The 25,683-nt window shown below is 38.3% G+C and overlaps 1 protein-coding gene across 1 annotated transcript in view; it reads right to left on the bottom strand.

Moving 5' to 3' along the window:
- The window catches only part of LOC148944907 (uncharacterized), a 43,233-nt gene extending 20,429 nt beyond the window's left edge, over window positions 1–22,804 (bottom strand). The window contains exon 1 of the mRNA XM_089098556.1: window positions 22,356–22,804. Coding sequence (XP_088954682.1) covers window positions 22,356–22,776 — 421 coding nt within the window. The 5' untranslated portion in view covers window positions 22,777–22,804. The remainder of the gene's footprint in view (window positions 1–22,355) is intronic.
- Between the last annotated feature and the right edge of the window lie 2,879 nt (window positions 22,805–25,683).

The following is a 25,683-nucleotide window of genomic DNA, read 5'->3' as shown; positions in this document are numbered from 1 at the left end:
TAGACTATGTGCAACCAGGTTGTCAAATAGGCGTATCCACCAGTGGCGTCGCTGAGAGGGGGCAAGGGGAGAAGTTGCCCCCTCCCCCAATATCTTGGAAAAAAATTAATTTTCTAAATATACTGATTGTGAAATCTCATCATTGACTAAAAATGTGAGCCTAGTTTATGGCAAAATTGAAAAATGTCTTATGCATCTTGTTTCATCACATTTGATCAGGTTAATTTTTTCCCCGGATATTTTAGGTGCTGTGTTTACTTCCTAAAATCTACCAATTCAAGATCATATTCAAGGTCAAATCGGTTGTAGTTTGGTCATGAAATTTTATTTCCAGTATTTAATTGAAACTCCGACTCTTTTATTTGTCATTAAAATGCCTAATAAGCGCTGATAACGTTCTATTCCTCAAGTTCCGGATTCACATAATAACCCATAAATGTAGAACTGCCTATATGTACAATACTATGCTGACTTCTTACTATTTTCGCTTTTCAAATTTTTTTTTTAACTAGCTCCAAAAAAAATTTACATAACTGTGCTGATGATTATTACTCTTATTAGTCGCAGCGCTACTTGTGTGCCATTTATCTCTGCATCAGCATGTTGTACGAAATGTCTGCTGCAAGTAGGAAAAAGTGAATTTGACCAAATATGTATATTTTCCTCACAATTTAGAAATTTTGCGTGCGCGGTACCAACACATTCTCTTTTTCTATTGTTATCACTTTTATCATGCAAAACTAGGAGACCGAGTTTTGCATGAGAAGGGAATTACAGCGATATTCAGTGTAACCCCCCTCTGGAATTTTATACCCCCATACCCTGCTTTACACAAGAAAAACTTTTGCGTAATTTTTATAGAATTCAAAGATACAAAGGGAAAGCTAATTTTCAAAATATAGGAATCAATTTTCTCTTCTAATTGCCATCCTTGGTAATTTTTAATTTATTTAAGGTTTCTGCCGCAATAATGCCAAGAATTGTTCAGATTTTCTGGATATTTTTTGGCAAGCAATGCCCAGCGGATAAGTTAATAATTTTGCCTTTATTTTTTGAATTCTTTCAAATTTGAAGTCAAGTCACTATTTAAATGTGGGGAATATGTCAAAATAAAATGTTACATAATCTTTGGTAATACTTTCACTTATTCTTTATCTTTACTTAGACCGCGCTATTGCGCTGCCTATGATTTTTGTTTCGGCTTTATGTGGCCGACTGATACCAATGCTATTTATTAATATAAATCGGGCAACCCATAAACAAATAATTTTAGTAAAAATCATAAATAATATTTCAATAAATCACGTATATTAAAAGTTTTAGTGCAACAAATTAAATCTTACAGTGTCGAAATCCATTCAAAATAACGAGCAAATGAATAGCGCAATACCCGGGCTATTAGAATAGAGCTTGGTTCAATTATGAGATGAGGATCCTGTGAAGGGCGTGCGGGTTGAGGGAAGTGGAGGAGGGATATGTACAGCAGCATTAGTGGTGAATCTGGCTGAAAAAAGCCGGGTATATTCGACATTTACCTTAACCCACTCGAAACCTTGATTACACTATGCTTCTGTCATCTGCAGCAGATCATTGCTGACAATTTTAGCAAAAGCCAAGCACCAGCACTTCTATGCACGGTTGTTTAATGCGTGTTTATTCTTTTTAATGTATTGCGTAATGTTTTAAACTCACCACGCAGGGTGTTTTTTAAATATTTACTTTTCTTCACTACAACTTGAATATCACCCCCTGTTGCCCCCCGCCCCCCTCAATGAAAACACTGTAGCTACGGCCCTGGTATCCGCCATATTTTAGGAATACCTAAGAGTATAAGGTGAAACTTTCTAGGCATGTTGAGCTAAAGCAAAAGGCACTATGTACATCCAGACGGTCAAAAGGGCGTACCTACAATATCTCAGGAAGGCTAAGGGTATTAAGTAAATACTTCCATGGCGAATTGAGGGGAATGTTGAGGAAAAACAAGACACTATCTGCATTGAAGGTTGACAAAAGAATTTATCTGCAATATCTCAGGAAAGCCTAAGAGAATTAAGTCGAAACTTTTAAACCATGTTGAGTGTGATGGTCAATTTAGATTTGCCTATATTTAACATAACCACACTGCCCAACATAACACAACTATATTCTATTTAACTGCTGAAAATAGGAGCAGGGCTAAGGACCAGAACATCAATTGCACTTTCTAAAAACAAAATACATTTTAAACGTTTTCTCTTTTATAACGTAAATAAATACAAAATTGCCGAGATTTTCAAGAATGAATATCAATTTATATTAAATTGTCATTATGTATTCAATTAGATCTTTTAAATAACCTTTGTTAACATGGCTTCCTGTCTTGTGTTGTGAAGACAGATGAAAAGAAAAGCATTGAAATAAGAATTGTTAACAGTAAAGGGTAAATGACGTTCTGGTCTTTAAATAGCATAGAGGGCGTTAGCCTTACTCATGTTTGCTGTACTTCCTGTTCTTTTTAGCTTTAAGTGGATTATTTATTGACATTTCTGTTCGTTTGGCTTTTACTTATTTATTGGTAGTGATTCATGCTTTTTCACACTTAAATTGTTACTATTTCTGCTTGTCTTGGGTTTAATGTAGCTCTCAACTATTCTTCGAATCATTTGTGGAAAAAGTTTTTAAGTTAATTTATGCTTGATTTTAATTGTTAAAATTTTTTATTGGACAATAAAAGGAATATTTCTAAAACTTTTTTCGGTTTTCTCTCTACAGCTAAGTAGCAAGGTAAATAATGTGTGACCAGGGTATCACAATAGTGTATCTGCAATATCTTTTGAATAGCTTCGGGGATCAAGTTGAGACTCTCAGAGACTGTTGAGGAGGGGTCAATGTGGGGCAGAGGGGGTGGGTTTAAATATTTTTCTCCAATCCACTGACACATTTTCTCACTATAATCCTCAACAGTTGAGGGGAAATGGGAGGGGGAATAGTCAGAAATTACCTTGACCTCTAGAGTTCATGGTGGTATTTCCTCTACTTTGCCACCAGTTTGTATATTTCTATAAACGTTTATTTACTTACCATGTCATAAAAGGTACTTGTTAATTATTCAGAACACACTCAAGTTCTAGATCTGAATTTAAGATCTGAGAAAATCGGGTTCAAAGCCACAAAGACAAGTGATGGGTGACAGAATGAACTGGACTACTATAATCTGGGCTATATATTTGCACATTAGGGGGGTGGGGGTGAAGTATAGCGGGTCTACATGCAAAATGTGTTAGCTACAATTATTCTGCATATTATGAAGTAAGAACTGTTTTTTAACTTCAAGCTATCAAATACTCTATTTGATTATTTGACTATTTGATTATATTGCACAAAGTCTCTATCCATTCTGGTGGTCCCATGGACTTCTTGTAGTCAGGTTCTAAGCCGGCTTTAGGGCTTCAGTGTAGACTTAAGAAGATATGTTAATCCCCGTCCTGCACTGGTATCCGGGATCATTGCTTTTCCTGAGGCCAATATAATTTCAATGATTTAAAGAACATGAAAATTAGAACTTGGACTGTAACGACGTTAAAAATTGACTACCGTATCAACGTTTTGACTGACGAATTCAGACAATTCGAACTGGACTTATTAGGAGTTTCAGAAACTCATATCCCAGGGGTAGGAAGCCTGAAATTAGGTGATATAAAATTTGTTTACTCAGGCAGGAAGGATGGGGTACATAGACAGGGAGTAGGGCTAATGATGAATAAGGAAGCTGCTAAGTCTTGTTTAGGCTGGGAAGGTATTAATAATAGAATAGTAATTGCTCATTTTATGACTAAAAATTTCAGGGTATCAGTTATACTAGTATATGCCCCTGTAGAACCGACAGACGGAGATACTAGTGACTCAGATGAATTTTACTTACAGTTACAGGAGCAATTAGACAGGGTTCCCGGTAGAAATATGATGTTTTTACTAGGAGATTTTAACGCTCAGGTCGGTAGAAATAGGGATAGATGGTATCCTAGCCTACGTAATTTCCGGGTATGAGTTATAGTAGTATATACCCCTATAGAACCGACTGACGGAGATATTAGTGACTCAGATGTATTTAACTTACGGTTACAGAAGCATATAGACAGGATCCCAGGTAGAAATATGTTGTTTTGCTAGATTAATTTAAAAAAAAACTTTTTCCGCATAATAAGTTTTTCAAAGAAAAGTAAAGAACTCAATTAAACCAAAAATGAGAAAAAAATAAAATCAAATAATCTACCAAGCGTGAAACTACCACAAATCGGAATCGATAAATAAATGAAACTTAAAACGAACAGAAATCATAGGCAGCGCGCTAGCGCTGCCAAAGTAAAGAACGATGTGGGCACAATGTGTTATTTATTTTTTGGTTCTCCATACCCAGGCACATCGTATCGAAGGAGTTGTCGTAAAAACTTCGAAGAGAGCTCATTCGATTGGAAATTGGAATGGCTAGTGCCCTTTTTAATATCCGAAAGTGATTGGAGGGCAACTAGCCCCCCCCACCCATTATTCCCCCAAACACATCCAATCAAAATTTTGAGATAGCCATTTTGTTCAGCGTAGTTGATTTCCAGATAGAAAATATACTTTTGAGGAGGACACTCCCCCACAACCCTCAGGGCAAGGGTTTAAGTTATGCCCTGGGGGCATATAAGGTTTTTATAGAAGGCGTTGTCGTAGACACTTCAAAAAACGCTCATTCGATTGGAAATTTAAAGAGCTAGTGCCTTTTTTAATATTCGAAAGTGATTGGAGGGCAACTAGCCCCCCCCCACGCCCATCATTTCCCCAAACACATCCAATCAAAATTTTGAGATAGCCATTTTGTTCAGCGTAGTTGATTACCATATAGAAAATATGTTTTTGAGGAGGACAATCCCCCACAGCCCTCAGGGCAAGGGTTTTAAGCTATGCCCTGGGGGCATGTAAGGTTTTTAAAGAAGGCGTTATCGTAGAAAGTTCAAAAAAACTTATTCGATTGGAAATTCAAAGGGCTAGTGCCCTTTTTAATAGTCGGAAGTGATTGGAGGGCAACTAGCCCCCCCCAGACCCATCCTTCCCCCAAACACATCCAATAGAAATTTTGAAATAGCCATTTTGTTGAGTGTGGTTGATTTCCAGATAGAAAACATATTTTTGAGGAGGACACTCACCCACAACCCTCAGGGCAACAATTATAAGTTATGCCCTGGGGGAACATAAAGTTTTTATTGAAATCTTTGTCGTAGAAACTTGAAAAATGCCTCATTCGATTTGAAATTCAAAGGGATAGTACCCTTTTTAATAATCGAAAGTGATTTGAGGGCAACTAGCCCCCCTAACTTAACCTAAAATAAACCAGAGATGACACACACACACAGAGACGACACACACATAGAGACGACACATACACACAGATAACACACCCATAGACGTAAGAAACACAAACACACGACAAACCCACAGAGACGCCATACACACTGACATAACAGAAACGCTCACACGACACACACACAGAAACGACACGTGAAGAAACACAACACAAACACAGAGATGACACACACAAAGAGATGACACACACACAGAGGCGGACCACACACAAAGATTACACAAACAGAGAGACGAGACACACACAGAGAGGACAAACACACTGAGAAGACACACATATAGAGATGACACACACATAGAGAAGACCTAAATAAAGATACTATACATAGATACACCTAGAAATAAGGTTTCTACTGAAGTCTGTGTCGTAGAATCTTGAAAAATGGCTCATTCAATTTGAAATTCAAAGGGCTAGTACCTCTTTTAATAGTCGAAAGTTATTTTTAGGGCAACTAACCCCCCTCTCACAACCACCTTTTCCGCAGACACTCCCCCACAACCCTCAGTGCAAGGATTATAAGTTATGCCCTTGGGGCATATAAGGTTTTTATTGAAATCTTTATCGTAGAAACTTGAAAAAGGGCTCATTCGATTTGAAATTCAAAGGGCTAGTACCCTTTTTAATAATCGAAAGTGATTTGAGGGCAACTGACCCCCCCCCCTCTCTCACGCCCACCTTTTCCCCAAACACATCCAATCAAAATTTTTAGATAACCAATTTATTCAACGTAGTTGAAAGTTTTGGAAATTAGGTCTTTAAGGATGACAACCCCTCCCCCCACATCCCTCAGGTCAGGGGTCGTAAGTTATGCCCTGAGGGACATATAAAGTTTTTATTGAAAGCGTTTTTGCAGAAACTTCAAAAGGGCTCATTCAATCGGAAATTGAAAGGGCTAATGCCTTTTAATAGTTGACAGTGATTGGAGAGCGAATTACGTCTCTCTCACTCCCACCATTTTCAAAAACACATCCAATCCAAATTTTGATTTATCTATTTTGTTCAACGTAGTTGAAAGTTCTGAAAATTCGGTTTTTTAGGATGATTACCCCCTCAGAACCCTCAGTGCAAAGGTTTTAAGTTATGCCCTGGGGGCATTAAAGTTTATATCGAAAAATGTTATAGTAATTTCAAATAGGGCTGATTTGATTGGAAATTGAAATTTCCCTTTTTAATAGTCGAAAGTGAGTGGAGAGTAATTAACCCCCCTCTTACGCCCACCATTTCCCCAAAAACATTCAATCAAAGTTTAGGGATTGCCACTTTTTTCAACATAGTTGAAAGTTCTGGAAATTATTATTTAAGGATGACAAACCCTCGAGAGCCCCAAGGGCAAAGGTTGTAGTTTATGCCCTGGGGGCATATTAGATGTTATAGATAGAGCTGTCGTAAAACTTCAAAAAGGGCTTATTTAATTCGAAATTGAGAGAGCTAGTGCCCTTTGTAATAGTCGAGAGCGATTGGAGTGTGATTAACCTCCCTCTCATGCCCCCCATTCGTCCAAACACATCCAATCAAAATTTTCAGATAGTCACTTTGTTCAACGTAGTAGAAAGTTCTGGAATTTAGGTCTTTGAGAATGATCTTAGGGTAAGGGTTGTAATTTATGTCCTCGTGGTATGCAAGGGGTTTACAAAAAGCATTTTCGATTCAAAAAGGGTTCATTGTATTGAAAATCGAAACGGCTAGTGCCTTTTTTAATAGTCGAAAGTGATTGGAAGGAGTGACGTTTTTTCAGTGAAGATCGAAGTTGGTTCAGTGTATTATCTTTTTCTTTTTTTTTTTGTTGTTTAGACCAAGGCACTTCGTATCGAAGGAGCTGTCGTGGGAACTTAAAATGGCTCATTCGATTGAAAATAGAAAAGGGCTGATGCCCTTTTTAATAGTCGAAAGTGATTGGAGGGCAACTAATCCTCCTCCCACTCCCACCCTCCCATTTGCCCATTATATTTAATAACTAAATGTTGCCTTAAGATTAAATCAAAATGCACTGTGATAATGCTAATTCCCAGTAAGGCATCTCAGCAGCATCCCAAGAACGAATGAGGATATTTTGTTCAAACTTTCGGCTCTTATAATTTAACCAAATCAAAATAGCGTAAGTGTATCCAAGCTATCAAAGAAAGTAAACAGATTTTTTTGCGAATGGTATCAAGTTGTCCATTTCAGGTCAACTATAGGAGGTATGAAACTAAATTAAACAGTACTATTTGCGTCCAGATTTTTAAAAGGGTGTATATTGTTAAAAATTGCTGAAAATTTTTCTCCAGCATACAAATAGCAGGCCAAACTATAAAGTCTTAAAAAACGAAAAGATTTAAAGTATCATTTTCTTTTTCCCTTAAAAGACTATGTCAATATAAAACGAACAGAAATTAATTAAAAAAACTTTTTCTACAAAATAAGTTTTTCAAAGAAAAGTGAAGAACTCCATTGAACAAAAAAAGAGAAAAAATAAAATCAAATAATCCACTAAGCGTGAAACTACCACAAATCAGCATCAATAAATAAATTAAACCCAAAACGAACAGAAATTACAATAGATAACCTAGTCAAACTCAAAACGAGCAGAAATTAACATAAGTCGGGCGCAAAACCCCAATGGCTTCCCAAGGCCAGAACAAAATTTGCACTTTACTGAAAAAATACAACGAATGTGCATTGTCAGTTTAGTATACATATACTGATATTTAGTAATCAAAATGTTAATATTATTTGATTTATTAAAGTTATAAAAGTAAAAACATTTATATTTTTGAAAATTAATAGGTTTGAAAATTAATGTTAAGAAGACTAAGGCAAGGAATAAGTGAAGATGAAAAGGTGACGTTGGGTAACGAAAAGATTGATCAGATGGGCAGCTTCACTTACCTTGGTAGTATTATTACTAAAGACGGTGGGAGCCGTGAAGATGTTATTTGTAGAATAGCCAAGGCTCAGGGTGTTTTTTTCACAGTTAAAAAAAAGTTTGGAAGAATAGGAAGATAAGTCTGCACACCAAAATTGGAATATTGGAAGTTACAGTGATGGGAGCGGTCAAATATGGTTGTGAAGCATGGACGCTCCGAAAAGCGAATGAAGATTTGCTGGATGTTTTCCAGAGAAATTGCCTACGGATTATTCTGGGTACCCGGCTGACTGCCCGTATTTCAAACAGTAAGCTGTACAAAAAATGTGGTTCAATCCTGCTTTCTAGGCCTATAATGAAAGAAAGGTTGAGATGGCTAGGGCAGCACGTTGTGCGGATGAAAGATGACAGATGGCCGAAGATTTTCGTTTTTGTCCAACCGTCTAGGGTTAAACAGATAGCAGGTCGTCCTTGTCTGAGGTGGGAGGATGTCATAAAGAAAGATTTTAAGGAAACAGGAACTTCCTGGGAAGGTGTAAAGAGAGAGGCTTTGAATAAATTGGGATGGAGGAGGAGCGTGCATAGCTGTGTTGGCCTAATGCGGCTTGGTGTTGCGGTGAGTTGTTGTTAGTAGTAGTAATAATAGTAATAAAACAAGTAAAGTTTAATTTGAGTATGCAAATGAAGCTTAAAATGAACAAAAATATTTTGGAATTGAGGTATAAATGAAACTCAAAACGAACAGAAATTAAATAACTCAAATCTATAAATGTCTTGAAAAGTCATGGAAAGTAAAACACAATCAAACTGAATGTTTGATATAATGCTATTAGCTTTTGAAAGATCATCATTTCAAGATTTATTTCACTGTGATTTTAATTTCATTTTCAATGCTGTAATAACTGGAAAAGAAAACATTTGTAATATAATTCTTTTTCAATGAAGCGAATATAACACAGTAAGCTTTAGACTTTTACAGTTAGGAAAGGGGACAATATCCAACTCTTGTTTGTAGTGAACCTATATTTGTCATGAACAGTCTCGGAAAGAACTAATAAAATGAAACTAAATCTTTAATATATAATGATATTAATTGCTAAAAGCTCATCAGTTCAAAATATAATTTTACTGTAATTTTTATGTTTATTTTCAATGTTGTAATAAGTACAAAAGAAAATATTTGCAAAGTAATTCATTTTCAGTAAAGCACCATTGATACAGTAGGTTTTAGACTTTTACAGCGAGAGAAGGAGGCAAAACCCAAACTTTTGTTTTTAGTGATTTTTCTTCGTTTCAAATTTGATTTGCAAATTTAAGTTTCACTCGTTCTAAGTTTTATTTATTCATTTATATTAGTAAATATTGAAGGTTTGTTTTCTATGATTGTTTATTTAATTTCTGCTCTTTTTGGGTTTCATTTATACTTCAATAGCAAAAAAATTTTTGTTCGTTTTAAGCTTCATTTGCATATTCAATTTAAACTTTACTCATTTTAAGATTCATTTATTCATTTTTATTAGTACCTATTGTACGTTTTTTTTGCTACGATTGTTTATTTAATTTCTGCTCGTTTTGGATTTCATTTATTCTTTAATAGAAATTTCTGGTCGTTTTGAGTTTGAGTTATTGTAGGTTTAAATTTCTTCTGGTCTTAAGTTTAATAGGCTATGGCCTTTATTTTTCTTTAAAAAACTTATTCTTCGGATTTTTTTAAAATTAATTTCTGTTCGTTTCTTATTGCCAAAATTTAAGTTTTTTAAAATTCCCTGTTTCAAAATTATTTTTTATTCCAAAATAAATTAACAGTCTTGGAAAGAACTAATAAATATAAACTGAATATTCGAAATATAATGATACTAATTGCTGAAAGTTCACTAGCTCAAGATTTTATTTAACTCAGGGCCGGATTTAAAGCTTTGACACTTCCAGGCCCAAGCGTTTTTGCAAGATTTTTGGGATAACTATTTTGTTTGAAATAGTCAAACGATCAGATGACAAAAAATTCGGTGTCAACATGCCCCCCTCCCTCCCCCAAAAATCGGGGGAACAGTTGTAATTTATGCCCGGGACTCTGACCGTATGAGGGCTTTATGGAAGAGGCGATCGTATAAACTTCAAAAAAGACTCAAATGATCAAAAACTGAAAGCTCTAGTTCCCGTTTTAAGAGTCAACAGTGATCCAATGGCAACTAGCTTTCGAAATAAAACCCCAGGGCCCAGGGACAGGCGTTTTAAGTTGTGCCCTGGGGACATATATGGTTCTTATAGAAGGGGTGCTCGTAATCACTTCAGATGGGGTTCATTTGATTGGATCGAAAATTCTAGTCCACGCTTTAAGTCGAAAGAAATCGGAGGTCAACTTGCCCGTTTCCCTAATGATAAAAGCATAAGGCCTACTGCGTATTTGGCGATTTACTAAAATGAATTATATTACAATTTTTTTATTTTGTACTTATTACAAGATTGAAAATAAAACAAAAATTGCAGTGAAACCAGACCAGGATTCACCAATAGAACCACTAGGCCCTATGGCTTTCACTATTCCCGAATTTCTGGGAATTTTGATCGGATACATTTGGGTAAAAGAAGGTGTGGGGATGGGGGTATATGCCCACAAATCACTTTTAATGACTTTTAAAAAGGTATCTAAAACATTCAATTTCCAATCAAATGAGCCACCTCTGATGTTTAAACAACAACCCTTTATGTAAAAACCTTATCTGCCCCCCAGGGCATAACTTAAATCACTTTCCCCCGGACTCTGGGATTTGTGTCGACCCTGGAGATTTTCTTATCTAGTGTTTGAACTATTTTTAACAAAATGGCTATCTCAAACTTTTTATCAGATGGGTTCGGGAAAGAGGTCGTGGGGGGGGGGGGGGGTTGCCCTTCGATCTCTTTTAACTTTTAAAAAGTTTCATTAGTAATCCAAGACCCAAATTCAAAGAGGTCATCATTGGAAATTGGGCGATAAGAGAATTCAGTAACAGAAAAAGTATGATTAAAGCTGAAGAGGCCTCATTAATAAACAAAAATGGCAGCTTCCCCCTATTGGGGGCAAAGGGACAGGTGTTCTATAAAAAGCGTGCATATTTGTGCAAATCAAATCAAGGATAGAATTCCCTTTGGTTGTTGGTGTTTTTACTATCTGTTTTAAATTGAGGGAACTACAAAGGGAATTTTCAATCATTAGCATCACCTACTAAGAAAATACCAGCTTTCAGAAATTTGCAGAGGAGAAAGTCAGCACTACTATGCAGTTGCTGGTACAATCGCTGTCTTTGAGCAGCAATTTGATTTGGAGAATAATAAAAGCAGCAAAAAAATGAAATTAAAAGAGTGTGGTAAAACTTTGCGTCTTACACTTACCCAAATGATTTCATCATAATCTGAAAGGTTGGGAGAATGAATTAATTTAGGGAAAAGATAATTACCTACAAATAATAAAATTCCACCTCCCTTTTTAAATAGGAGGTGGTCATGAGGATGAATTTTTATTAATTGGGAGTGATTATTAATTTTCAGTAAGTCAAGGTCCTTTGCTTGGACCTCTGTTATGGCAGTTACATCAATTTTGTGTACTTGAGAGGGCGATTAGTTGGATCAATTTGTCGAAATTCAGGCTTTTGGTGTTTGTAACAAGGTACTTTAGGAAAGTAAAACGGTTACGGTAGTAAAGTGAGCAGTTTTTTGTGTGTTATTTATGGGAGCCAGATGGGAGTGGGAAGAACGTGGATCTGAGGGAGAAGAGCCATCTTTTTCGAGATGAACACTGGAGTTCGTTTGGGAAGCGGGGTTACAAACGGGATTGGAGCAGGCCTGAAAGAAAAGGAGGACAGCAGATAATTTACAGGGATATTATTAATTAACATCGCACGGAACTACAGTGGAATAGATATGATCTACTGAACAGATGTTACCTGGTGATTGCCATGGTAGGAATGGTGATTCCCGTCCATCAAAGAGTTGTGGGTTTGTTGGAGAGAGGGGAGGGTATAAGGCCACCTTCTGTATGTGCGGAGGGAATACAGCTTCTGTATGTGGGGAAGGAATACAGCTTCTGTATGAGGGGGTGGGGGGGGGGGGTAGCAAAGGCATGTTGTTTGGCAAAGTAGGAAAAGAAGCGATGGGTACTAGTGTTTTTAAGAGGCTGGGTATAATATCAGAATGAGGAGGATATTTCTTGTTCAGGGGTTTGGGGCGGGAGTTGTTTAAAAAAGGAGGGGGAGGTGGTAATCGGGAAGGGTTTCTTAATTGTTGAGCCGTCTTCAACAAACTTTGATGGGTGATTTTTGCTTGGGAACTGTGCACTAAAAAAGGACTGCTAAAGTGAGAGGAGTGACTTACAACTTTTATCTTTTACAGACTGGTGCAATTTTCTTCCTATGGGTAGATAAAAAGAAAGGGGGAACCTTAACATAGGCTTTAGTGAAACCAAAACAATGACCACTGGATAAAACAGTACAAATATTAACAAGCTTAAAATTGCACTCAAGCATACTGCATATGCCTAATTGTTGGAATTTACATAAATGCAACAAATTGCAATGACTAACTCTGCAATTACCACTTAAGAATCGTTCCCGAATGTTTGAAGAAATATCACTTTTGGTAAGGTCAGTGTTTGTACAGTGACTTCTTTTCTTGAGTTGTGAGCAGCTGTTATAGCAGTATGTTTATGGGAACACTTTTGGTCAAGTTTGCAATTTCTATGCTTGAAAAACTTGCAATTTTCTTTGGCACTGCTATCATGATTATTTTTTTGTAGAAACTTGCTTGAAGCACGATCGTGTCTAAAACTAAAGTCATCTCCTTTTTTGCAAGAGCCAGGCAAAATCATATTTGCACATTTACGTATGTGAGACAAAGGGTCTTTCTTATTCGTCAGATTATTCATTTCACTCTCCTCAAAACATTTTTGGGTGTATGTAATAGGGTTAACAAGGCCACTACACTGATTAGTAGAAATATAATGGTCTGGAGATGATACAAGGTCAGAGGGATTAGCCAGCTCATGAATAATTGATGAACCTTCAGTATTTTTAACCTGACAGATTCAGTCACTAACACTGTATTCTAGACTATTACCTCTACTTGATTGGTGTAATCATTTTTTTAGATTTTTCTTCATTTTGCTCAGTAGAAAGAAAGGGGGGTTAAGAATATCCAGTTGGGGAGGAATATCATTACATTGTATTGTAGACAGGGGGTGAGAAATAATTCTCAAAATTTGTTTTAAAGCCTCTTCTGGCTTGCAAAATGCAAACTCTGGTTTGAGGCACTAAGGTTTCATAACTTGGAAGACTGGAGAAAGATTTGGTCTGGACTAATATATCACATGAGTAGGAGTGCAAGTTACTAATGGTGGTAAAAAGAATAGAAGAAGGATCAACAAAAAAAAGTAGTGTTGCCCTCAGTCTGACTGGAGGCTTCCAGAGGGGGGAATTGTAGCATCCCGCTGAGCTCGCTTGCTTATTAGTTTAAGTGTTGTTTTAGTTATGTGCTTATATATAGTGCTGCTTTGCTTTGCTCTGCTTGTGTGCTTGTATTGTTGTATTTACAGGTGCTTGGGTCATATTAAAGAGCTAAATCAACTCGAATATTACGAATTCTACATGGTGTCAGAAGTGGGATATTGAACAGCAAACAAGGATGGAGTAACCCCTCCAGAAATCAACTGGGAATCTGAAAATCTTGATGAAGAATGGTCGAAGTTTGAAGAACATGCAAGACTTATGTTTCTAGGCCCTCTCTCTGGTAAATCAGAGAAGATTCAGTGTGCCTATCTACTCATATGGATTGGCGAAAAAGGAAGAGACATTTTCAAAACTTTCGACATTGAAGCGGATGATGCAAATAAAATCGAGCCTTATCTTTTGAAATTTCGTGAATATGCTGCTCTAAAGAAGAACAAAGTGTTTGCCAGATATATCTTTCAGAAACGTGACCAGCGTGATGGAGAGACACTTGAGAAATACATCACAGAACTGAAGTTATTAGTCAAGCCATGCGAATACCATGATCCAAAAGAGATGACCAGAGATAAAATCGTCTGTGGCATCAGAAATCCAAGAATACGAGAGAAACTTTTAGCTGAAGGCAACAGCTTAACACTGGAGAGAGCAGTAGAAGTTTGTAGGATCTATGAAACGACCTAAGCATAGCTGAAGTCATTCGGCAACAAGTCCCACCATCCCCCGATCAAACAGGAAGTGGATGTAGTATACAGGAAACAACCAACACCAGCCGACGCGAGATCAAGATCGAGAGGCACAGAGAGCTACTTCTGTGGAGGAATCTATGGACCCGGACACAGCTGTCCTGCCACAGCAAAAGTATGCCGCAGCAAAGTTGTGAATGCCATCGAAAATGACGAACGGAGCCGAATAGCAGAAACTGCTGATGAGGATGAAATACTGCTATACGCCGTACAGCAAGATGGGAGTAAGGATGGGCGTTTGTTCCACTGAAGATCAATAATCAGACTACTGTAAGCTTCAAAATCGAGACTGGGGCTCAGGCAAACATCATACCACAACACTACTTTGATCTCCTTGCCCCAAAACCACTTATACAGCCAACAAAGCAAAAACTCACCAGCTACTGTGGCTCAACCATCTCAACAGTTGGAACCTGCTTCCTATCATGCAGCTACAATGGAACCTCTGAACAGAAACATAGGTTTTTCATAGTCGGAGGAAATTCTGTTCCTATCCTAGGATTCAAGTCTAGCAAAAATATGAACCTGGTGAAACTTGTCCTTAATATAGACGCCTCAGATGACGGCAAGTCGACGCCAGATCTGAAGCCACTCCTCGAACAATACAAAGAGTTGTTCTCTGGCATCGGGAAAATACAAGGCGAGTGCGAGATTCACCTCAAGGAAGGATTTATGCCGACAGCATATCCCGCCAGAAAAGTGCCTATCGCGAAGCGTCAGAAATTGAAACAAGAGCTGGACAGACTGGAAAGTTTGGGGATAATAGGAAAGGTGGAAGAGCCTACAGAGTGGATCAACTCGATGGTGCTAGTTGAAAAGAAGGATGGAGGCGTGAGACTTTGTATCGATCCGGTAGACCTCAACAAGGCCATCAAGCGCCCTCATTACCCGATCCCGACTTTCGAAGACGCCATTGCGTATCTGAGTGGTGCAAAATATTTCTCAAAGCTTGATGCCACCTCGGGGTACTGGTCGCTTGTGCTCTCAAAAGCAGCTTCAGACCTCACAACATTTAATACAAACTACAGCAGATACCGTTGGAAGACATAACCCCTTGGGTTGATATCTGCCCAGGACGAGTTCCAGTGGAAGATGGAAGAGATATTTCAAGGTTTGGAAGGTCTTAAAATACTCGTTGATGACCTACTTATCTACGGAGCCACCCGAGAAGAGCACGACAGAAGACTTGCAGACGTGCTTGAAAGAGCTAAACAGAAGGGTGTGAAATTCAACAGTTCAAAGTGCCAGATTGCAGTCCAGTCAGTCTGCTACTTTGGTCACATCATCAGCAACGCTGGCATTAAACCAGACCCCGAGAAACTCCGCGCTATCAACGAGATTCCTACCCCAAAATCGAAGGAGGAGCTGCAGACTCTTCTTGGGATACTGAACTTTCTCTCGAAGTACATCCCAAACCTAGCGACACAGAACCGACCATTAAGGAATCTGATTAAAGCTAACGAGTTCGAATGGAAAGAGCTCCACACCACATGTCTCAACCAGCTCAAAGAGTCCATAGTAACCAACATGGCTTTCTTTGACAGCTCCAGCCTAACCCTTGAGCTCGAAGTTGAAGCCTAGACACATGGACTAGGAGCACGAATATCCATGAGCGGCAAAGTCTTTGCTTACGCATCAAGATCCCTGAGTAAATCCGAACAGAACTACTCACAGCTGGAGAAAGAACTCTTTGCCATAGTCTATGGCTGCCGTCATTACCACCACTACCTATACGGAAGGAAAGTACAGGTCATCACGGATCATCGACCACTCAAACCCCTCCATACAGCACCACCAAGGATTCAACGCCTGATGATGTACATACAGCCGTATGACTTGACTTTCAAGTACCGGGCTGGTAAGGAAATCCCTGTCGCAGATGCACTTTCAAGACTACACCTTCCAGACATAGACGAAGAATTACACGAAGAGATCGAAATCTTCGTACATTCGTTCGTAAAATCCATACCCGCCACGGGCAGCAGACTTGAGGAAATCAAACAGGGGACCTTGACAGATCACAAACTCCAAGCACTGAAGACTTGGTCATCTTGGAGGGATGGCCCGACGACAGGAGACGATGCCCAAATACTATAGTCTAGTACTGGAATATTTGCCAAGATCTCTCAACGCACGATGATCTGATCTTCAAAGGTTCGAGAATCGTCATTCCTACCACTCTACGAGATGACGTCTTAAAGGGACTACATTCCGCTCATTTGGGCACAGAAAAAACCAAGCAAAGAGCCCAAATGATCGTTTACTGGCCAGGTATCGGAAAAGACATTGAAACGTTTATCCGAAGATGCGATGCCTGCACTCACACAATGTTGAACAATCAAAAAGAGCCAATGATTCCCATGCCGATCCCGTCACTACCATGGCAGCACGTGGGATGCGATTTGATCGAATGGAATGGGAAGCAGTATGCAATAACGGTCGACTATTACAGCCGCTATTTCGAGGTGGACAACCTAGCCTCCACCACTACTTCTCAAGTGGTCACGAAACTCAAAGGCCACTTTGCTCGCCATGAAATACCAGCCATTCTCACTTCTGATAACGGGCCGCAGTTCAGTTCCAGCAAATTCAGGCTATTCACGAAAAACTGGGGCATCAAACATCAAACGTCTAGCCCTTATCACCCCACGGCAAACGGGCTTGTCGAAAAATGCATGCAAACCTGCAAGAGAATCTTGAACAAGTCCAAGATCAGCGGACAGGACACATACATTGGCATCCTAGAATACCGGAACACGCCCGTAGATGGTATGGCAGCTCCAACCCAGCTGCTCATGAGCAGGCAGCTGCGATCTGTCACGCAGCAGCACCTAGAGAAGAACATTGTGCCCGAAGCAAGCTTTCGGACACACAGAGAGAAATCTAGAGTGCGACAGAAGGAGTACTACAACAGGACTGCTAAATCCCTGCCCGAAATCCAGGTAGAGTTGAGAGTGACTGTCCAGGTGACACCCAGCAGTCCTTGGAAGAGAGGAACCATTGTCGAAGTTTGCTCGCAGCCACGATCGTACACAGTTGCTACCGACGACGGATTGACGCTCCGACGTAACAGGGTTAGACTTTCCCACAGGACATCAGACGAAGCAATCCATTCAGAACAAGACTACCAAAATACAGAAACCACTGAATCGTCCGAGGTGGTACCCGAAGTCAACCCTGTTGACCGCCCAGCCTCACCCAGCTTGGCAGCCCCCACTGAACGCAATGGAAATAGTGCCACCGCAATGGAAATACTAGCGCTGTAGCGCAACAACAGACGAGATCAGTCCCGGACAGAGACGGAGTGACGCAAACAAGATCTGGTAGAACAATAACCAAACCCATCAGGTTAAACTTATAGAGACAACAGCATGCTCAGAAGAAGGAAGATGTAGCATCCCGCTGAGCTCGCTTGCTTATTAGTTTAAGTGTTGTTTTTGTTATGTGCTTATATTTAGTGCTGCTTTGCTTTGCTCTGCTTGTGTGCTTATATTGTTGTATTTACAGGTGCTTGGGTCATATTAAAGAGCTAAATCAACTCGAATATTACGAATTCTACAGGAATGTCTCTTCATAATGGAGGCATTGAGAAGACGGGATCTTCTGCTGTGACAGGAGGGGCAATGGTGATTCATTATTAAGTTCTTTGAGGATAGTAAGCATACTAACTCTTGAATTGGGAAAACGGGGGAACAAGGGGAAGGTAGAACAGCTGAATTTGAACAATTTACCTGTAAGATTAAATTATTCTTTGAGAAACAATCAGGACACAACCGTCTATCAGTCCAATTAGCTGCATCAATTTTGTCCACTTTTCAGTTTCTGCATAAATTGAATAATTGCACCCTCTGCATTTAACTGAGTTGGAAAACACTCAGTCTAGTCACTCTCATTTTCATTCAGGACAGCCTAGTCTTTGTCTAATTCTAAGCATTTCTTGTAATTTTTTTTTTTTTTTTAAATCGAAATGTTAACAGCCTGAAAGATAATTCTCAAGGTGTTCACAGGTCAAATGCTAGATGAGTACTAAAAGATCCTATGTGCATCAATGCTGTTAAAATGGTGTACATGCAATATTTCAAGAATGGCTAAGGCTATTAAGTTGAAACTTCAGTCCATGTTAAGAGAAATTCAAACACACATCATCTAAAGGGTGTACCTAAATTATCACTAGCAGAGCTAAGAATACTAAGCTGAAACTTTTATGAAATGCTGAGAGGGATACTGAACTAAATTAGAAGATGCTACATGCATCCAGGTTGTCAAAAGGACATAGGTGCAGTATCTTAGGAACTACTAAGGATATTAAGTTGAAACTTTCAGGGAATGGTGAGATAGTGCTGAACAGAATCAAAGACACTATATTGATCATGGTCATAAAAAAGGCACATTTGCAATATCTCAGGATCAGCTAAGGGATACTAAGTTGAAATTTTCTGGGAATGCTGGACTAAATCAATGGACACTAAGTGATCATGGCTTTCAAAACAACAAAAAAAAAAAACTCAAGATCAACTAAGGATATCAAGTTGAAACTGTTTGGGACAGTTGAAAGAAGCTAGAAAGTTGATGAGAATCACCTTACCTTAATCAATTTGAGAGCTTTAAGGTCCTCTGGACCCATGGGCGTAGGGAAGGGGTGGCAAGGGGGGCGGCTGCCCCCCTTCTAGACCTTCATATTTACATTAGATATGGCTGAAAAAGCAGTTAATAAAAGGCCCTCCATCACACTATCAACTGCCAACAATACATTCATCACACTATCAACAATATGCTGCCTATGCCTGAACCTGTAGTGCTCTTGAGTTGACGACTCTCAATTGAACCTCCACTGCCTCTTCTCCCACTCCTTGGCAAGGTGGCATTTGAAAGACTGGATGGAGGGAGTGCTGACAGTTAAGTCCTTCAATTGATTCCAATGGTTTATGACTCTTCTTGAGAAGTACATTTGACGGGTTCTCAATTGGGAGCTTAACTATGGCAGCTTCTTGGAGTGTCCTCTTGTGTAATGATGGTTTGTGCTATGACTGCTGCTAAAGATGGTAGAGTTTTCTTCTCAAAGTTTGTAAGTCAGCATCATATCATGTATCTGTAGCATCATGTATCTGTAGACAAGGGTAGGTAGCTTATGTTGCTTGCGGTGGTCCTCATATGAAGTTGATTTTAGGCTTTTTACACACTTTGTTGCTCATCTCTGAACATTTTCAATGAGCCTTACATCTTGCCAATAAGAAGGACATGCAAGGCACATGCCAAAATTGAGATGGGGTTTGGAGAGAGCTTTATATAATTTTATGGATATTGTTGCCTCTCGGCTACTGATGGTCTGTTTTAATAGGCCAAGGCTGGAATTTGCACAGGAAACAACATGCTGAACGTGGCTGTGGAACTTCTCCTTGGTGTTGATGACGACACCAAGGTCCCTTTCTTCTTCTCTATTCTCTAGATGTTCCCTTGTTTTTTGTGATGGGATTGTAAATTGAGTAGGTAGCAATTGGTTTGTCAGGTCCAAGGTGCAAAATACAGCATTTGACTGTATTGAGTTGAAGGAGCCAGTCTTGAGTCCAATCCTGTAGCCTGTCTATGTCATGTTGGATGGTCTGTGGATTTGCAATGCCGAACAGTTTGGCAACATCTGCAAACAAATGCATACTATTATCTACATGAATGAAAATGTTGTTGATGTACATCAAGAAAAGGGTTGGGCCTAGTACAGTTCCCTGTGGTACCCTGCTCATTACCATGGCCATATGGGAGTTGATTGGCTGGCCACCCATCTTGAATAAGTGGACTTTCTGCTTGTGGTTGGTGAGGAAATTCATTAGCCAGTCTATCACAGCTGAATTGATGCTGGAGGCAGATAATTTGGAGTGCAATAAAATGTGTGGTACCTTGTCAAAAGCCTTGGCAAAGTCCAGCAGCAGTAGGTTGACTGGATGATTCCAATAGGTTTGTTTTGATTGATTTTACTGACTGGAATCCATGCTCCTTGGGCAACAAGATCTTGTTTGTGGTTAAATGTTTGAGGATTGAATCATTGACTATGCATTCAAGTATCTTAACAACAGCTGAAGTTAGGCTAATAGGTTGATAATTCTGGATGTTTTCCAAAGAAATTGCCTATGGATTTTTTGGGGTATCTGACTGACTGACTGCATCTCAAACAGTAAGATGTACAAAAAAATTGCATCATGCTTTCTAAGGCTGTAATGAGAGATAGCTTGAGATGGCTAGGACACATTCTGCATAAGAAGAGTGACAGATTGCCTAATATCATGCTTGTTGCAAAACCATCTAGGACAAAACAAAAAGAAGGTTAACCCCATATGAGGTGAGAGGATGTTGCAAGGAAATATTTAATGGGAATGGGAATTTCTTAAGAGGGTATAAAGAGGAAGGCTTTAAACAGACTGGGATGGAGGGGAGTTTGCATAGCTGTGTTGTCCTCAGGCAGCTTGGTGCTGTAATGAGTTGTTAGTTGTAGTAGTAATTTATCTCCTACCTAGAAAAGCAATGAAAATATTCTATACTTACCTTTTCATACTCTTATTACATCAACAGGCCTAGCCCAGTTGGTTCATAGTGAAAATTTGAGTACAAGTCTAGATTAGAGGCTATTGAGAAGGAGAGATGGTAAGCAAACAATTATTACATCATAATATGCAGAATAACTGTAGTTAACACATTTTGTATCCAGCTCTGCTATACTTTACCCCCAACCCCCCTCGCCTAATCTGCAAATATATAGCCAAATTATATAAGGTAAAAAACTAGTATAGAATTGAGCAGAATTATGTAAAACTCAAACCCTCACATCCTGTTACCAAATAGGAATTGAGAAGAATTGTATATATTTTATGAATAGCAAAAAATCAAAGCTATGCATCAATATGGTTATTATTAAAAGTATTTAAGATCAAACACTTGAAATTATTAGTTTATTGACTTAACTAGAAGGACCTCTTTTAGGAAATACCAATTATCCTATTTTGATGTATATATCCTTTAAGTGTTTCAGTTTTATTCACATATTAACAGTAACAGCCACACTGGGTTTATTTAAAAATAAAGTATACATACTCAATTCCCTGAAGGAAAAAGATTATTTCCTGAAGCAAATAGAAAGATTATTATCTTCTGAATCTAAAAATATAACTTTTAGTGCTATATATTTATTCTATAAATCACAAATATTAAGCATGTTTTCTTTTCTTTTAAATTGCTTGTCACAAAAGAAACCATATTTTGAATTAATGATGACAAATTACTGTTGAAAATTTCACCAATAAGATGGGGCTCTTGTAACTAGGTCTTTCCTAAAAAGAAATCTTTACCCAATTTCGTATGCATTCTACCAATGCATCTCTCTTGTTTAAACTTGTGTACCTGTAAATTGAATCCCAAATCATATTATTGAGTTAGGAATAAAGTGAATACACCATTCAATGCCTTTTTTTATGCTTATTATGAATTTAATAATCATTTATAAAAAAAATTAATTTCAGCCCCCCCCCTATATATGCTAATTCAGGGTTAGTTTAGGTATAGCCGATATAGAGGGGGGGGGGCTGAAATTCATTTACGATAGAAATGCTTATTATATTCTTAATCAGCATAAAAAAAAGGCATCGAATAGTGTATTCACTTTATTCCTAACTCAATAGCCTAATATGATTTGGTAGATATTGACCAAGCTGGATACAAAATGTGTTAGCTATATTTATTTTGCATATTTTGAAGAAAGAATTGTTTCTTTAACATGTTCCCTGCCTAATAGACCCTAATCTAGACCTATATCCAATTTAGAAAAGCAAACTTTTGGATAGCCTATGACCTAATAATTAGGTTATAAACAAGCATTAGGCTAGTAGGCTAGGATAATGGCTCTTAGAAAAAAAGATAATTACCTCTTTCTTTCTTATGATCCATGCTTATCTTCAGAAATTGTATAAAATCCTCATCTACTGTTAAATGAACATCCTCAGTTTCTGTGTTTTCTAAGATTTCTCTTTGAGAAACTGATTCTTTGATCCTTTTAAAAGAACTAGACCTTTGTGAATTACTCATACTTACACGCTCTCTTTTTAACCTCACTGGAGATTGATCTGTTTCAGAATACGATTTTTCTACAAGACTCTGGCAATTCTCAACATTTGTCAATGGGATTAAATGTTCATTTAAGGCTATTCCACTGTGTGTATTCTTGTGGTAATCATTAGGCCTGTCATGGGTTTTTGAAACTGCCTTTCTACTAAAAATATATTTTTGTCCATCGTTAAATCCCGACGCAAAACTGGAATTAATTAGTTCTATTAATTCTTCTTGCATTTCTGGAATAAAAAACAAGCAAGGTGTATTTTCGAATTCATCAGCCAATATCAAATTCTTTTTTAATAAGTTTTGGTGGAAGCTAGATAGCGCTGATAAAAATTAATTTTACATTACGTTTCAGCATTCACTTACATCCGTCATAAAAAGTACAGCAACCATTGATCTAGTTGAGGAAAATGTTAACTAGACTAATAGATATTAATCTGCATGACACTTCTGAACAGTAAGAGAGTCGATCAATTTTTTCGTATAACTATACTTGGTTTTATGTTACACTGCTGCAAAATTATTATTAATTTAATTTTATCTATTTTTGGCTGTCTATTCAAGTATTTAGGAGTACGCGTAGAAAATTTGTTTTTCAAGAAATTTATTCTACGAGTCAAATCTGCCTTTTGCCAAATGTATCAATCTTAAAAGATGTGTGACCAGGCCAGGATTTACACATACGCCAAATAAGCCCGGCCCTAGGCGCATGCTGCCGATGGGCACAAAAAACAGCGATTTTTTTCTATATGATTTTTTAAGAGCTTCCACTATCCTCAATTTTCGGGAATTGCCCTGTGAATCTTCGTGTCTCTCCTAGGACGCCAAAGATTTAAGTCCGGTCCTGAATGTGGTCAGTTAAATGTGTGGTTCATAATAGTCAAGAGGACTATTAAGAATTAGCTTCCATTACCATACCAAACTAAAAGGAAATCAAACGTAGAGAAAGGAGAGCACGAGTAATCTTTATTTTAAACCCTGCAATTCTGTCTTTTGACTTTATAATTAACAAATTTTACTTCAGTTTGAAAATAGTTGTTTTTTATTTAATTTTTATTAATCAATTTGATTTTGTTGAACGGTGGCGATACATTTGGCCTTTATGATATACGGCGACACTTTTAGATTTGCTAATGAAATGAAAGGCTAATTAAAACTTGAGTACCAATTTAAAAATTAATCAAGATAAACAATAAATTTAACTAATTAATTAATATTTCTAGATCTCTAACTTGGGTTACCAGAACTGGCTAGATACGTTAGATACATCTATTACTATCGCTGACAATCTCATGATACATTACTATTTGAGGTGAAACATCATATATGTTAAGTCTCTTAAAAATACCCACCTGACTTATATTAACTCCCCTGAACTTTTAACGAGTATTACCTAACAGCAGCAACTACTACTGCTGTTACTACTACTATTACTACTACCTAAACTATCCTAATTTAACCTAGCTAACCTATCAAGCCAACCCCACAAATCAGTCATCCAAATCACACCCAATCAACCGCCCAACCTATCTCACCAACCCCACAAATCCGTCATCCAAATCACACCCAATCAACCGCCCAACCTATCTCAGCTAGCCTTGCATATCCTAATCTAACATCCGCAAAAACAACTACTGGTATTACTACCTATCCTAACCTTAATCACCCACGCCACCCCATCCTACATAACCTAGCCTAACTTCTAATACTACTACCTAACCTAATTTAACGCAACCTAGCCTAGTCTAACCCATACTAACCAAACCTAACAACAACAAAAACTACTACTACCATTTAACTTATCAGAACTTAAACTAGCCAAATCTAACCTACCCTACCTGACCTACCTTACTTGACCACAAACCCCTATCCTAACCCAACTTAACATCTCCAAGCCTAGCCCGCCCACCCTTAAAACCCAATCCAAATCAATCCCCCTACCCAACCCTGTCCTAACTTAACCTAGCCTAACCTACCCTAACTAAATCTAGCCTTGCCTACCCACCCACCCAACACCATCCTAACAAAAACTACTACTACTACTACCAATACTACCTATCCTATACTAGTTAACCTAACCTAACTTAACCTATTCTAACTAAACCTAGCCTACTTAAGCCTAGCCTAACCACCAGCCCAACCCCATCCTAACCTAACAACAACAACAATTACTACTATTACCTATCCTATCTTAACATAGTCTAGACCTATCCTAGCGTAACCTTACCAAACCTAACAACAACTACTATTACTACCTTTTCCTAACTAACTTACCCTAACCAAACCAAACCTATCCTAACCAAGCCAACCTTAATGACCCACCCCATCCTAGTAGCCAAACTTCTAATGCTTTTACCTAACCTAACTTATCCCAGCCAAACACACCCTAACCTAGCCTATTACTGTTACTGCTACCTAAGCTATCCTAACTGAACCTCCCAAACCCATCAAGCAAACCCCACAAATCTGTCAAAAACTCACACCTACCCAACGTACCTCACCTTTCCTAGCTTCTCCTAGCCTAACAACCGCAACAACTACTACTGCTATTACTACCCATGCCACCTAATCCTAACCTAATCCAGCCTATCTTCAAATACTACTACCTAACCTATCCTAACTTGCCTAGCCGAGTCTAACCTAACAACAAAAACAACTACTACTACTACCTAGCTAAAGATCTAAGTAACCCATACACATCTAATGACCAACCACACAAGCCAACCCATCCAACCACAACCACCAAACAACATATACCACACCCCACTCACCCACCCACACACACCCAACCTACGCCTCTTAGCAGAAACTAGCCCAATATAGCCTAAAACACTAGTAATGCTGCCCAACCCAACAACAAAAGCTACTACTATTGCTGTTACTACTTCTATTACTACTACCTAACTTATCCTAACTTAACCTAGCCAACCCGTCCAGAAAACCCAACAAATCTGTCAACCAAATCACACCCACCCAACCTAGCCTAAAGACAACTAATGCTACTAATACTACTACCTAACAAAAACAAAAACTACTGCTGGTACTACAACTATTACTACTACCTATCCTAACTTAACCAAACCAACGCATCAAGCCAACCCCACAAATCCATCAGCCAAATCACACCCACCCAACCAA

Source organism: Artemia sp. Qi Xiang Cuo, chromosome 13 (assembly GCF_049724085.1).
Source record: "Artemia sp. Qi Xiang Cuo chromosome 13, ASM4972408v1, whole genome shotgun sequence".
Taxonomy (NCBI): domain Eukaryota; kingdom Metazoa; phylum Arthropoda; class Branchiopoda; order Anostraca; family Artemiidae; genus Artemia; species Artemia sp. Qi Xiang Cuo.
This window is presented reverse-complemented; position numbering and strand designations above follow the sequence as displayed.